This window comes from Sesamum indicum, linkage group LG4, assembly GCF_026168435.1.
Source record: "Sesamum indicum cultivar Baizhima isolate 11 linkage group LG4, ASM2616843v1, whole genome shotgun sequence".
NCBI classification, from domain to species: domain Eukaryota; kingdom Viridiplantae; phylum Streptophyta; class Magnoliopsida; order Lamiales; family Pedaliaceae; genus Sesamum; species Sesamum indicum.
In genome coordinates, this window is record NC_142660.1 from 17,611,615 (window position 1) to 17,627,531 (window position 15,917).

Sequence of the window (15,917 nt, forward strand, 5' to 3'; positions counted from 1 at the left end):
TATCCCTGATTTTTCTCTTTTGGGATCCGCAGTTGATGGACTTAGATGTAATGTTGCGGTAGACTCCATACTCCAACAATGCAAATATTTAGGAAAAACCGCTATATTTTTCATGAGCTCAAATTGAAGCCCATAGCACAATATTTAATAACTTATAAGAGTGACAAGAAAAGTAAAATTTTAATAACTTTAAGAGTGACAATTATCATGTAAAAGTTATCACAAGCAATAATTTGACAAAAATATTATGCATAGAACCTTATAATATATATAATTATATATAATATTTATCAAACCCTTGGAGAAGTTTATGTAATATATTCAAACACTTGATTTAGTAAACTTAAGGGCAAAATGATACTTTGTACAATTATTATATTGATCTTTAATAATTCTTTTAATGAGACTGATGATCTGCTCTATTTATTATGTAATATAAAAAATATTAGAGATATCAGAAATAATTTTTCGAATTTTAGAGGATCTATCTATAATAATTAGATTTAATTTTCGAACAAGGTGCTATAATTACCCTTAAAAAAATAAAACAAAAAAAATTCAACCTATGTGATAAAAAGAAAAAGGAAATTGCATAACACTCCCCAAAAACTTTCATATTCCCTTGACTGAAAGAGAATTTACGGGTTCAAACCCAATATTTGACCTACTATAAGTTAGTAGTAAGACAATCGCGGGTAATTATATATTTTTATTCAATTTTTTATTTTTGCTAACATCATCAAATTTTATGAATTTTGACTAACGTAGAGACCTATAATTTGTTGCACAAAAACAAATATTAAGGGTACTGAATGCAAAATTTTCAATTGATATACGTGTAATTACACCAAATATCAGGGAAATGTAGTATAACTGTCTCTTTTCCTTATTACCAAAATCATCAATTAATCAAATCAATCAACTTATAAAAAATTATAAACACCAAAAGCATTGTTTCTTGAAATATGGTGTGAGAATAAGAAATTCTTAAAGCAAACCAAAAGTAGCATTTGCAGGAAACTTAGAACTTAGTGATGAAAAATGAGAAAGTGAAGGGACCATTACTACACACATCCAATCACATTGCTCTATATAATAATGCTATAAGACCTCCTAAAAAATGCTCTCATGAGTTACTACTCTCACATGCATATATTATTACTACATATATTTTAATGCGTAAATTAAATCGACACCTTAAAATTAAATCGAATTACACAAATATTTTATTTTTTTTCTTTTTAAAAATTACAGATACATCTTCAAAAGGGTAGAATTATAATATACCTCATAGGGTGTGTGTATATAATTTTACCACTAAATAGGGGTTTATATATAATATTTCAAAAAGATGTGTAGTATTTGTGTAATTATATCTAGCGCTAGAAAGTGTCGTTCGCAAAAACTATTTTTTTTTTTTTTGATTTAGTAGTAAAATTACTAGTATATAATCAAATGATTTAATTATATATATAGGGAAAAGTATTATTTTAGTCCACTAAGTATACCTAATTTTAATTTTAGTTCGATAAGTATGTCCATTTTTGTTTAGGTCCAGTAACTTACGAAATTGCTTACTTTTAGTCCTCTGGCAGATTTTTGGACAATTTTACCCCTATGAGTGCATATGGACTAAAACTGCCTTTCAAAAGTTGCATAGGGTTAAAATTGTTCGAAAATCTGCCAGAGGACTAAAAGTAAGCAATTTCGTAAGTTACTGGACCTAAACAAAAATGGACATAGTTATCGGACTAAAATTAAAATTAGACATACTTAGCGGACTAAAATAATACTTTTCCATATATATATATATATATATATATACCACTTACAAAGTGATTTTCACATATATAATTGGACAAGTTATGTTCCAAGTTGGCCACATTTGAGTATCTTTATTTGTCAATCAATTGATCATTGGTTTGTACTTTGTAAAAGAAGGCATTGGTTATATTTGCAAATAAAATATTTCTCATCATCAACTTCCAAACTCTTGTTTAAACATACTTGTCTAATTTATTAACATTAATTGTTGGTAATTGTTAACAGCTTATTATAATTAGGGTTAGTTAGACCCCATCTAAAAATGTTAAAACTATTCTTTCAACCATAAAAGAATTTTAAATTATATTTATTACCCCTTCGAAAATTTTTGATTTACACCTGACCTCCTTCTGTTAAGGTTTGGACGGAAAATGCTGACGTATGATAACATGAAAGTTGAAAATTTATTTACGTACATGCGCATGCGCGCACACACACACTTTTATCCTATATGATTTTGGAAAACAATTAAAAGTGAGTTTCTACGGTATAATTAGGATAATTACGCCCTATTCCTTTAAGATTTGATATAATTACACTTAAATATTTTATAGTTTGAAAAATTATGTTTGATACTCCTGATGTTTACTTCCATCTAACAAATAGATCCCTCTATTGATCAAAATTCAACGAATTTATTGATATTAACAAAATAAATGAATAAAAATACTTTCAGTTTGCTTATTGCAAGTCAAACAAATATTTCAACGGTGTATACTATTTCAAATTATGAGATGATTTTTGGATGGATATTTCTTTGTGGGACTTGACTAAATTTTAAAAAAAAAAAATCATTCTATCATGCTATTTCATACAAAATACTATTATAAAATATCACATCTTTTCGTGATATTTTCATTTATCACAAAAAATTCAATACCAAGGCACAAAATCACTTGAAAATCTGAGAATGAAAACAAAACTAAATAAGTCTTTTACAAGTTTATTTTGGCTAAAAAATGTTCTATTAACTATGTAGGTTGAATGCGAGATGACAATTTGATAAGTATGAAAAATACATGATACCATCCAGTTTCGAATATGTTATAATTACGAAGAAATTAAATTAAAAACTATAGGTACATTCTGAAAAAAAAATTGAAAAAGTACAATGTAATTAATAACAAGCCGGATACAAATGATTATTAATCAAATTTATGATATTTTAATTTTCGACCATATATTATGTAAAAGAAGGAGGACGGCCAGTGGAGCGTCCCGAGGGCGGAGGAGGTTGCGGTAAGTAATTAAAAAAAATAAAGTAATTTATTTTTTTAATTTATATTATTTTTTTATCTAATTATTTTAATATGTTCGCAAGAGATGTTCTTGAGGATGATGGAGGACCGCCAGAGACAACAAAACAACAATGAAGAGCAACCATTGTCCTCTCAAAGCTCCATGGTCCGGACGAACAGTAGATCTGGATGTTAGCAGTGGGTGGCCGGAAGAGGGACCGAGTATTCGGTCTCGGCTCTGAGGCCCACCACTCGGTTGCTGGATTATTCTAGACGACCCAGTCGACTGCTCCCTCACCCCCGCCACTACAGCCGCAATGCCTCGACATAGATGATCGAGTGTTGGCACTCAAACGCTACATCAAAAGCGTAGATCCCAACTGGCCCGATTATCTAGCGTCCGAGCCTACAGTTGATCCCTTGGCACCCGACGGTGACAATAACGACGATGAACACGCGTTCGTTGTGGATAATAATTTAGATTAGGATTCTTGTGGTACTTTCTAAAAATACAATTTTGTAATAATATTGCAATTTTTGTAATTAAAGTATTACTTTTTCTTATATTATATGTGTTTTATATATATTTATTTACTTACTTTAACAATTTTCTTTTAAAAATATATTAAATAAAATAAAATTTAAAATATATTAAACAAATTTAAATAACATTAAATAAAATAAATATTAAAATATGTTAAAAAATAATAAATTTTGTAATACACCAATAAAATATAAAATTGTTAGGCCGTTACAAATAATGTATCAAAAGCAGTTACAAATTAAATATCAGGCCGTTCCAAAAACTGTTACAAAATGAGCGAAAAACAGTTACAAATGCAGTTAAAAAACAGAGATAATTATAATACAAAACAGTTACAAAGAGCATTACAAATACCGTTCCAAATATCTGGCAAAATCATGCCTAAATTAATAAATATAAAAAATACATGATACGATTCAGTTCGAATATGTTAATGGAAAACAAATAATTATTAAGATTCAAAACATATTATTTCTTAATTCAAATAAAATTAAATAATGTTATAATAATTAAATTAAAAACTATACGTACATTCTAAAAAGAAATTAAAAAAAGTACAATATAATTAATAACACGCCGGATACAAATGCTTACTAATCAAATTTATGATATTTTAACTTTCAACCATACAATTGTACTTCACTCGTGCTGAAAATACTTGTTATAAATTTTCGTTCCAAGAATTCTATCGTTAATAATTTTGATACGTATTGAAATATTATAAATATCCATATATATATATATATACTTTTATATTCTATAAAAGTATTCTCTTTTAAAAGTAGTCATACATCATGAATGAGTGATTATATTGGGCAATCATGAACACTAAAAAACACCTATTTACTATATATATATATTTTTTTAAAAAAATCTAAATTAGGTTTGTCCTTTTGTTGCTTGAGGCAACTAAAAGTTGTGCACATTCTATAATAATAATAATATGTATATGTTTATGTTGGTTGGTTGTTAAGTATAGGCAATGCAAGTTGCTATGCTATATACACAAACTTGTTGTTTACTGCAACTTGTCAACTAAGTACTTTTTTTATAGTCCAAGTTGTTGGATTATTCACTTCATCAACTTGTCAAATTATTGGTAACAACCAAACTTGGTGGTGGATACCACATTTGAGTCCCATCACTTTTGTTTTTTTTTTCTTTTCCTTTTTTCTTTCTGGTATTCACTGTGGTTGTTTATGAAATTAATTTTATTTGGGGCGGGAATGAAAGAGTTCAACCATCGACAAATGATAAAATTTGGTAACGGAAAGCATATTTGAGTTCCGTTAGTTTTTCTCCTTTTTGATTTTTGGTTTTTGGTTTTTGCATGTTGTAGATGAAATTAATCCTTTTCGGACTAGGAGCGAAAGAGTTAAACCTCTCTTGACAAGTATGACTCTAAAATTTCGAATCCTTGCTGATTGACAAAAATCTGCATCAGGATCCGACTTGCTTACTGCTGACCAACAACTTTATGGTGTCCCTACTAGTAGGTACGGTGGATAGATGCTTCACAGATTCGTAAATGCTACACTCGAAGTGCAATACATGAAATAGTTGGATGGTTAACGCATTCTTTAATTTTAAAAACTAAAAGAGCATGTGACAATCATTCAAACGCTCAATGCATGCAACGGCTCAGCATGGATTTGAGTGATACTTCACCTATATATTTTTTATGTGACTAATCATTCTTTTTGAAATGTGCACTAATCACATAACAAGTGTAATATGCTTGCCATGTTATTAGTCCTTATCCCCTCGGCTCGAACCAAGGAATCCCTTAGATATGATGCAGAATGGATCTTGTGCTATTTCTCTATGAAAAATTATGAATCCAAAGTTTAGATACGAAGAAAGGGGAGGGGAAGTAGCCCTTGATCTGTGTCAGGAAAATTTATTCAATCACATAACTTGGACTCCTAGAATATGATGTCCTTGAGGCTTTCGATATGAGCACGAACCCTCCATCGTAAGTTCCGGAACTTCTTCGAGTGGATTCCTGCATGCCTATTTTAAGAGGGAACCTCAAAGTGGCTTTGTTTTTATTATATTCCATTTGATTAGAACCTCCTAAAAAACCTACAAAATTTAATCTGTTCTTAAAAAATTAAAATGACCTGTTATTAATGAAATTTTTTGTCTGCTATACGTGAATTACTTGTTTTGTTGGCCATATAAGTTGTAAAATTTCCATATAAGTAACATCTTGTATGTTAATTATATAATTTTTATTATCCCAGTTTAATGAAAATTTAATCTAATAATAAATTTAAAAAAAAAATTAATATTTATAAGGAACATGGACTCATTAAATAAATCAGATAATTGAAAGCAAGCACCCAATTATTGTCTTTGAATTTTTTCTGTTGGGCCTGCTAAAGAAGTGTTGAAGATAGATTGAAATTTGGGCCAAGCTTATACTGAAGTTGTTTAAGCAACTTGGGCCGGGCTGGCATCTAGAGTTGGGCCATATTGATTTGGGCCTTAATGGGCCTAACCCATTTCCATTGTGGGTATAGCGGGCCTTAGGCTTGGGTAATTGGCGACTTTAGTCATTAAGACATTTGGATAAGATGGTCGAGTAGGGGTGCAAGACGAGTCGAACCTGCTCGTACGAGTAAAGCTCAATTTGAGCTCGAATTCTTCTATAATTTTTTATATAATTGATAAATATAATATCATTATCAATATCTTAAAAATAATTTTTACAAACATTCTTATTTTGTTTTTAAAGAAAATTGTTAATTTATGTATGATATTGAAATTAATTTAAATTAAAAAAATATTTAGACAGACCTTTTTTTTATATATATAAAAGAATGAATATACTTCCAATAATTACTGAATCTTTTAATTTATCCATAATTAATTTTTAAATTTAAAATTCAAATACTCCAAGTTGTGTATACATAAGTTAATAATTGATTGCATATTCTATAAGTGTATTGCTAATTATGCTATAAGTAAACTAATCTTCAATATATATCCAACTTTGGCAAAAAAAAAAAAGAAAAAGAAAAAAGGTGAGTTGTTACTTTATAAAATTTATTTTATTTACATTAATTATGTAAATTTTATTTTTTTTACAATACTTATATAAATAAACCAAAAGAAATGGGGAAAAAAAGCCTAAAAAAATAAGCTCAAAATAGATGCATAATAAGTTTTTTGGGTTTCTAATAGTAAAATAGAAGTCAAATTAAAAAAAAAAAATATTTTGATACAAACATTGAGTCTGTTTTGAGCTATTTTGGAGATGAACTAAATCCAATCCAATCATAGTATTAGTTAGGTCAAAATTTTCTTTAAAATCCATGTAACCAAATTATATACACCCTTCCGCCACTTTATTAGACACGAAGAGATCAATCAGAGTCGAATTGTTCTTGTATTTTTTTACTTATTTTTCGTTGTAACTCAATATAATAATCACAAAAAATAAAATAAATAAATATAATTAGAATTAAATCAATTTTAAGAAAGCATTAATTATCGTGTAAATATAATTATATTTATAATCATTATTAAATCAAATAGAAAAATACAAGTTATCGCTGTAATATGGGATACGTATAAAATACCCCTTTATGAAAAAATAAAAAAATTAATATCTTGTTAATCATACAATACCTAATATAACACATTACAAAGAAGTTAAACATATACTTTGCTCAACTTTTGTAAAAATGATCCTAACAATCTTACATGTACATAGTTTAACATGATTATTGCTCAATTATCATGTTACAAACAAACCAAGCTAATATTTCCACTATGTGGTCATGTTCAATGTTTAGGTATATATGCTGTATTTATATGTAGGGTAAAAAGACATTTTTACCCTTGAACTATAGTTGATTTTATATTTTGCCATTTAGTTTTCTCTCGATTTGCTATACCAACTATACGAACTTTATAAATTACCTCATTAGATCACTTTTCGGTAGAATTTTTCACCAAAAAATGGTCATATATAGCTTATATGCATAAGAATTTTTCTTATTTTTAAAAATCACTCATGAGTTTGTTAAATTTTATTTTTGACTGTTCTTAGATGGTGTATTCCTAAAACATGAACCAAAAATGATTTTGTAGTGGAAAATTATACATATGAGCTGTATGTGGTCATTTTATAGTGAAAAATTTTCATTGAAAAATAATTTGGGGGTGATATCTTGTAAAACTTAAAAATTGAATCATATTTATATGAATCAAGTTCGTTGTCTAAAATACCGTTTCTGCCAAGCAGACATCCCTTAAATTATATACAAACAATTTATAGGTGAAATATATTTATCGTGTAATTAATAAAATTTTGTTAGACCTGATTTGGGCTAAAATTTCTGGTAAAGAAAGTCGAAATAATTGGATGAGACATTATACTTATGACAGTTTCCGTCAAATAGATGATGCAAAATATTCATATTATCGGAAAAATGCAAGAAAAATACAAGTAACTCTCTGTGATATTGCAAATGAGCAAATTACCCCTTATGAAAAAATAATAAAATTTTTTCTTATGTTTTTTAAAATAAAACAATTTTTTACCTCCTTACATAGGGATGTAAATTGATTTATTTAAAAATACACGGAGGTAAATTATTATTTTTTTATAATAAATAATTTGCTCATTCACAATATTACATGAGATCATGTGATACAGTTTGTTACATTATTAACAAAGATTTTGGATAATTACTCAAACCTTCAAAAGACAGACAAGAAACATGGATGAACCTCATTCAGATCACTTCAAAATCCATGTAGAAAACAGTATTGTCCTCTTTTACAAGGAAATACACTCCTTATTAATAAACCAAAGAATGCCAATTACACATAAACTACTCCATCTTTTAGTACACAAATACGAACACACAAGAGTTGAATGAATCAACAACAAAAAGGGCAGATGACCACTCCATTCTCATTGCACTCCGAGCAATTCATCGACTCACCGTCCCCCTCCGGCACGATTTTCCGGCTGCCGTTGCAGTTGAAACAAACGATGAACCTAAATCCGGCGCACCCTTCACAAGGGCCTTCGTTTCTGTCTAACGGGATCCCTTCAATCAGTGGCCTAAGCTTTCCTTGCTCGTGCAGCCCCAACACCTCCTCTGCTCCGCCTATGTACCTTCCCTTAATAAACAACCTCGGAGGCACTATTTTTCCTCCCAACACTCCCCACATCTCTTCCTTAAACCCCGAATGCATCGATATATCTCTTTCAAAGAACAAGATCCTCAAATTTTCCAATAAAGATCTGATCTTTTGACAGTCCTCAAACGTCTTTCGGATCCCTCTAAGCCCTGTTGTGTAAAGAACAACCGAATCACTTCCCCCCGGCGGGCACTTCTCCTCGAATTCTAGCAGTGGATCAGTCACTTGCTCGATCTTTCGTGCTTTCGAAGGGGGCTCATCCTCAACGTCGTCTCTTAAATCGTCAGCGTCGTACCTTGATCTTCTCTCCGCCTCTCGTGCCTTGACTTCCATGACTGCCTGCTGAAAGGCTGCAAGAAGATTGGGATCGAAAAGGGTACCCGAATCCAAATCCGGACGCCTGAAAGAAGACACGTCGATCTCCTTCAAAGGGACATTCTCCCTCTCCCCCCCAGCCCCTCCTTTCCAAACCTCATCTTTGGCCTTCACCTCTGAATTTTCTCGCAAACCATCAGGGACTTCTGCGGTCGTCTCGGGACTAACATTCTCTTTTTCATTACTCTCAGACGCCATTTCATGATCTTCAAGGTCTTTCATTAGCTCCGACACATCGATGATCTCGGGCTCTTGAACTGCAAGAATGTTATCATTAGATAGCTTCTTGGGCTGTTCTTGAATGGCCATCAACGGCACACGGGAGACGGGGCTCGATTTTGGGGGTGAAGAGTACAAATAACCATCTAACGCATTCACATGCAGAATTCTTTCGGGCTTCAAGTACCCAATCGCCTTGATTGTCTTGAGTTTCTTCAGCAGCTTTCCTTTCACTCCCTTCATCATCACCTCCCCAATTTTGGCTCACAAATTCAAGATTTTTCTGCAAAATAGAAAATGGGATTTTGGATGAGAATTAGCCAAAAATGGAGTTAAATATCGTTGTGGAGAATAGTAAAAAGCAGAGAGAGTTTCGGGTCTTTTTCATCAGTAGTCTCAGGGGAAGAAAGGGTAATGAGATGATGACAAGGGTTTAACGGCTAGTAAGTTTTGATTGGTATTTTAAAATTTGAAAATGATTGGGTGGGGGAAGGTGCACTGCAGCATGGACTTTGGATCACAGGGTCTACAGAAAGTGACTTGGGTCTATGGGAATGGATTGATCGAACCTACACGACAAAATCCAAGAACTTTATTTTATTTTTTGTTATTTTTTTATTTTTTTCTTTTTCCTATTTAATGTTTTCTTGTTATAAGACAGTAAAAGGAGACGGAGACAGTAAAATTATCTTTGCAAACTTCAACTTCTTAATTGAGTATTAAATTGAATAAATACCAAAATACTTGTGTGTGTGTTTTTGGGGTTTAATATGTTTGGGCATGGGATTTTAGTGACAATTTTTTTTTAAAAAAGTTTTTTTATTTTTTTATAGGACTCTCTAAATTGATTCCAAGTTAATGGGACATATTATCAAGGATAAATTGCAACCATCTAATTTGAAATTTAACATACTTATAAATAATTTTTTGCTGCTTTGAAATTACAAAATAATTATGTAGTTCTAAACGATTAGGTGAAAATTACTATTTTATCCCATTGTGCACCTTGAAAAGGACGTCAAAATACACAGTGGGTTAGATTAGGTTAATCTAACTAAGAATTGGATTGAACCAATAAAAAAATATATTGGTTCGGCCTGGGCCTACTTAGGACCAGACCGATCCCAAGTCAATCCCAAAAAGCAATACCTTGGACTAGCCCAACCCAGCCCATCAGTCTAAGACCACCTGGTCCTAGCCTGGGCCGCCTATTAGGCCTTTTTATTTTTTTTTTAAAGTTCATTGTATATCCTTAATTACTATTTTTCTACATATAAATTTTCTTACGGTTTAATTTATTACTTATTTGTTTCAAAAGATAATTATACATTTAAGTAAATATTTATCTCAATACATAAAAAATAAATAAATTAAACAAGGAAATTCGAACTTGATACGTGCCTAGTCTGGGCTTGGTCCAGGCCCCAACTAGGCCGGTCCACGGATTTGGCCTGAATTTAAAAATGGACCCAATTGGAGGCCACTTAAAAGCCTAGGATCGCCCCAAAACGGTCATGAACAGTAGGTTGATCTTGAGCCAAACTTTTTTGGGCTAGTTCGTGCCGGTCTAGGTCGATATGGCTGCACTTTGAAAAGAATGTCTGAAAAATCATAAAAAAATCAAGGGTGAGTAAAAAAATTATTCATAGGGCAGATTAGTCCATCAAAATACTTTAAAAAGTTCTAAATAATATATAAAATCATAATTTATAATTCAAATGTGCATTTTGTTCTGTTAGCTATAAAAATTGGCTAAAATGTATAAAACCCCCTGCGTCTTAAAAACCTCTATTTATTTTGTAAATAGACGAAAAACCCTTATCTGTTTTGTTAAACGTAGTCTAATTGCTCCTCTCAATTAAATCTAACTGATGGCATTAACTTTTTTTTTTATAAAATAACCATTATATCATTACTTAATATATAGTATTTCTTATTTTAGTGTCCTTTGGATCTTCTTTTATTAAAAAATGAATGTTAGATCTGATTAATTAATTTCAACCATTAAATTTTTAAAAAGATGAAAGATTTGGATTCAATAAATTATTTAACTAATATTATAGATAAATAATTTAAAATTATAAAAAGATATTATTATTATATATAAAAAAACTAAAAAAAAACCCTAACTACCCCACCCCCAACCCCGTTGCCTACCCCCTCCTCAATCATCGCCACCCCACCCGCCGCCTCCCTCCTCCCCCTACGCCAACCCTGCCCCGTGCCAGACCCGCCCCCATCATTCCCCTCAATTTGAAGACGGCGATATATAATCATGTATTGATATGCTACAAATATATATACACATCTATAACATTTTTTTGGTCATTTGGATCAATTCGGTCCAACAGATCACCGGTCTGATTTTCAAAACATTACCCATTGCACATGGGTGACCATTTAGCAATGGTCCAAGGTATTAGAGATAAATAATCCTTGTGTACCTGTGAGTTACAAGTTTCATGCAAATGCGATCCTTCCATTCGTTAATCCACCGATCAAAGTTTAGATGAAATTGAGTCGATTCCCATACTGCATTTTAATATCTATATACCAACTCTATACTTGTGTTTCTCATTTATCAACATAGAAAACCCATTTTTTATCTGATCAACTTTTATGGCAATGGGCTTGGAGAACTCACAACCTAGAAAACGTAAGAAATTTGCCATCATCTCATAATAAGCGAAAATATAAATAATTATAATCAATTTATTTTAAATAATAATAGTTCATCACTCTCACCTAAAAAAAATTAAGAAAAGAAAGAAACAAAAAGGATGAAAATTTTATGGAACCTGTATGGCATGTTTGGTTCTTGTAAAAATCGCGGAAAGAACATTTTACTCATTTCTGAAGATGGTAACGAATGCTTTATTATTCAATTACTTCCTCCATTTCACTGCAAAAATTTAAATGATCCAAACATGACATTAGTGTAAGATGTCACTCTTCTCAGCATGAGATGGCACACCATCTCATCAGAAGGGGGAAACTGGTAATAAATACGCAATTTCAGGCTGGCGGGAGGAGCAAATGGGAGATATCTTTTCATTTTCATTAACAAAAAGAAAAAAACCAAAGAAAAAGAGCGACGAGCCTTCGCTTTCTTTCCGCCCTTCTTCTCTTGACTCCGCTATAAGCCCACTCCGCTGCAGCAGCCGTCTCACGCACTCTGGAACTACCATTCACTATATTACTTCTATGTACACGGCTACAGAGTGAATCACTGTAGTAAAGCCTGATGAACTTGCCTTTGGCATTTACTGTTTCCCAGTCCCTGTAAGTGGAAGAGATTCCCGTGAGTACGAGTTAGATCCGATCTCGGAACACAGATGGATCGAAGCACGATTCTGAACAGGCTATAGTTTAATTATCACATTTTTCAGTTATAAAATGCTGAAGATGTACTGCCTTTAAGCATATCTAATTTTATACGTAGACATCCAGAGAGGTACCAGCATGGGGGATGCATATAATATTCAAAACCACAACAACCAAGAAAGACCATATATGTTCATCATCTGGAGAACAACTTTTGCTTTTAAGTACTCTAAACTTACCATCAGTGTGGATAATCATGACAGCGAAGGCTCAAAAAGTATGCCATAACTTTAAGCTCATCAGTAAAGAAAACAAGAAACAATATCCATAATCTTGCAAGACCCAACTCGTTAAAGAAATACCGGTGATGAGTATTATGTGTTTCTCTCTCTAATAAATGTGAAACCACAAAGGCACTTCATTGCATGAGAAAACAAACTCAAGGATCAACGGGCTGTATTTTTTCAGGCAAACAATGAATTGAATGCATCAATTGTCTACGGACATGCATATGCAAAACATAGGAAAACAACATAAAGAGAGAAGACTGAAGCATGACATTTCTTGATAGCAGGCAATGGTTATGCTTAACAATTTAGGATAATGATCTTCATCCATATACAATACAACCAGAGAAAAACACACTCTAGCAGTTCGAGAGAATTAAGCTAATTTTCATTTGTAGATATGTGAACTCTTCGTGGACGAAATGGAACTTTTCGTGATACATAATTCCCTTTTGCTAGAACTAGCTATGGTGGGTACTTAAGCTACTTGACACAACCAAGACAAAAAATGTGCAAAGAATCCATTTCAAGAATGAGAAAGACATTGTACCATTTGAAGGTTCTTACACAAGCATCAGTTCGAGGTAAACAAAATTGATCCTGATGTGTTTAAAATTATGAGAGAACATTTGGTTTATTTTTCTCATATGTTAAAAAGCAAAAATAGATGTCTCAAGCATTTTCTTCTTCACTGGTAATTCTACAATAAGAATCTTTCTCAAAAACTTCATATTGAACTGTGCATAGTCAAAACCTCTGGTCTTAATTGGAAAATTATCATAGTAAACGATACCACACATATTAATGCAACAAATTGGTGATTTCTTATAATTACCAGCAATATAAAATTATGAATGAAGAACACAGTACGAAGCAAGCAAGAAAAAGATCAAACTCATCCTAAATGGGCTCAGTTAAAGATTCTTACCCGACCCGAACTCAGTCCCTGAAAATGACCTTCTCTGCCATTGTCAGCAATGGCTGCAAGCAATCGGGGGAGAATTTCCTCGCGAACATAAATGAATAGCTTGAATTCGATACCCGTAACTCCTGAATAAGCCTTGGTGAAATCTCAGCAGGTTGATAAGTATGCGGGTGTCCATCAACACTCCCGGTCCAATTAACCCGGGTCAGGGTATAATGTGTACATCCATCCGGATCCTCCATTGACAGAAGCGTCGGAAAATAATGCTCCTCCGGATAGCAAGAATACATATTAAAGCATGGCAGCTTAAACTTGCGCCACAATCTCCTGTCCCTTATCACCACCAACGCGTGTTGCCGGGTCAAAACGAAGAACTGTGACCCGATCCGGAACCGATCGAATGGCACCTCCGGTAGCATTACGTTTTTGCCCCTGGCGTTATACCTATCCCATAGTTGAGGCTCGTCGGATAATATTTCAATGAAGCTGCGGTGTATAGGGAACGAGGAAGAGCCACGGCCGGAGATGGGTTTGACGAAGAGAGTTTTGTACATGTATTTGAAGGAGTGGAGAGGAATGCAGTGCTGAGAAACGAGGGCGAAATATGAATTCAGCGGGTCGTCCATTACGGCGGTTGCAAGCAGGCGGCGGGCGGCGGAGATGAGAGTTGCAGTGGCCCGCTCGGTTTTCTTTGCGGCGATGAAGCGGCCCGAGAATACGCCTCCGGGAGGAGTGATCTTGGAGGAGGGGTCTGCGTGGATGTAGATATTGTAAAGGGCTTCGTTGTTTTTGAAGAAGAGTTCCCAGAGAGGCGCGAAATGGAGATTTGTGTTCGTGAGAAATAGGAAGGCGATTTTGGGTCTTGGATTTGTAACGCCAAGGCGGGATACGGCTCCTCCGCCGCCGAGCGACGTGAGAGCAGCGCGGCGAAAGAGGGCGAGGTCGTCGAGCTCGTCGGGGAGAGAGATCTCCACGTGCTTGGGAGGAAGGATACGTGGGACAAAGAGGAAAAGCAATGGGAACGAAAGCAAAAGAGCAAATGAGACGACAAATGGCGTGTGAAACATAGCCGAAAACCAATTCCACAGACTTCAAAATCCACAAAATCTTCACGGCAACCAAAGATCAGATGAAACCCAGAAAACTAATGTCAAATCAAGATTCAGTATATATCGACGAATAATAGAACAGAATTCGCACAAAACAAAAGGACTGATCACAACCAAGATGAAGAACGAACTGCCCACAGAGAGGAGGAGCAATGGAGATCTTATTGTGGTGGGGAAATGGTGGGAATCAGGGAAATGGGAATTCCTTTTATTTTTTTTTCTCCTTTTTTGAAAACTTCTTATTTTATTTTGAATTCTTGAGATTTGTGTGATCTGTTGTGGAGTGAGGAGACAGAGAGGGATTGGTGAGGATTAAGAAGTAAACAGAGACAGAGAATGGAGATTTAATACTGTGCGGACTGTCTCATCGTTATTCCAAAAGTGAAGCAAATTTTAGAATAAAATAAAATAAAAAATCTTGAACTTAGGGGAAAAAAATAAAATAAAATAAAAGAATTACACAGCCGTCTCTGAAATTTGACATAATTATATATAAATTTTTTATAATTTAAAAAATTACATTGAATATTCCTGAAGTATGTTTTCGCCTAATAAATAAGTCCTTCCATTAGTCAAAATTCATCAAATTTGATTATATTAAAAAAATCGATAAAGACTCATATTTACACTCTATTGACTTATTACTACTTTATGCAGGTCAAATAATTTTTTTTATGATTAAATTTTCTTTATAAATCTTCTTCACACGCCAATGCATGTGAGGATGTATATTTTCACCATTATAAGAATATTTTAGTCACAAAAAAATTGTTTGACAGTCAGTAATAAATCAATTGAGGTAATTCACTTAATTTTGGTGTGAATCAATAAATTCAGTGAATTTTGATTAGTGGATGTACTTATTTGTAATACAGAAGCAAATATCAAAAGTAGTAGATGTAATTTTTA

General features: G+C 32.8%; 2 protein-coding genes across 2 annotated transcripts; both read right to left on the bottom strand.

Moving 5' to 3' along the window:
• Window positions 1-8,340: 8,340 nt before the first annotated feature.
• Window positions 8,341-9,791, bottom strand: LOC105161015 (uncharacterized protein At3g28850). Its single transcript, XM_011078568.3, has one exon. It carries the CDS (start codon window positions 9,607-9,609, stop codon window positions 8,503-8,505), a length of 1,107 nt encoding a protein of 368 aa, XP_011076870.1. The 5' UTR covers window positions 9,610-9,791; the 3' UTR covers window positions 8,341-8,502.
• A 2,609-nt stretch (window positions 9,792-12,400) lies between these two features.
• Window positions 12,401-15,302, bottom strand: LOC105161016 (glycosyltransferase BC10). Its single transcript, XM_011078569.3, has 2 exons — window positions 13,903-15,302; window positions 12,401-12,643 (listed from the first exon to the last, which is right to left on the bottom strand). The coding sequence occupies exon 1, from the start codon at window positions 14,964-14,966 to the stop codon at window positions 13,914-13,916; it is 1,053 nt and encodes a 350-aa protein (XP_011076871.1). The 5' UTR covers window positions 14,967-15,302; the 3' UTR covers window positions 12,401-12,643; window positions 13,903-13,913.
• Between the last annotated feature and the right edge of the window lie 615 nt (window positions 15,303-15,917).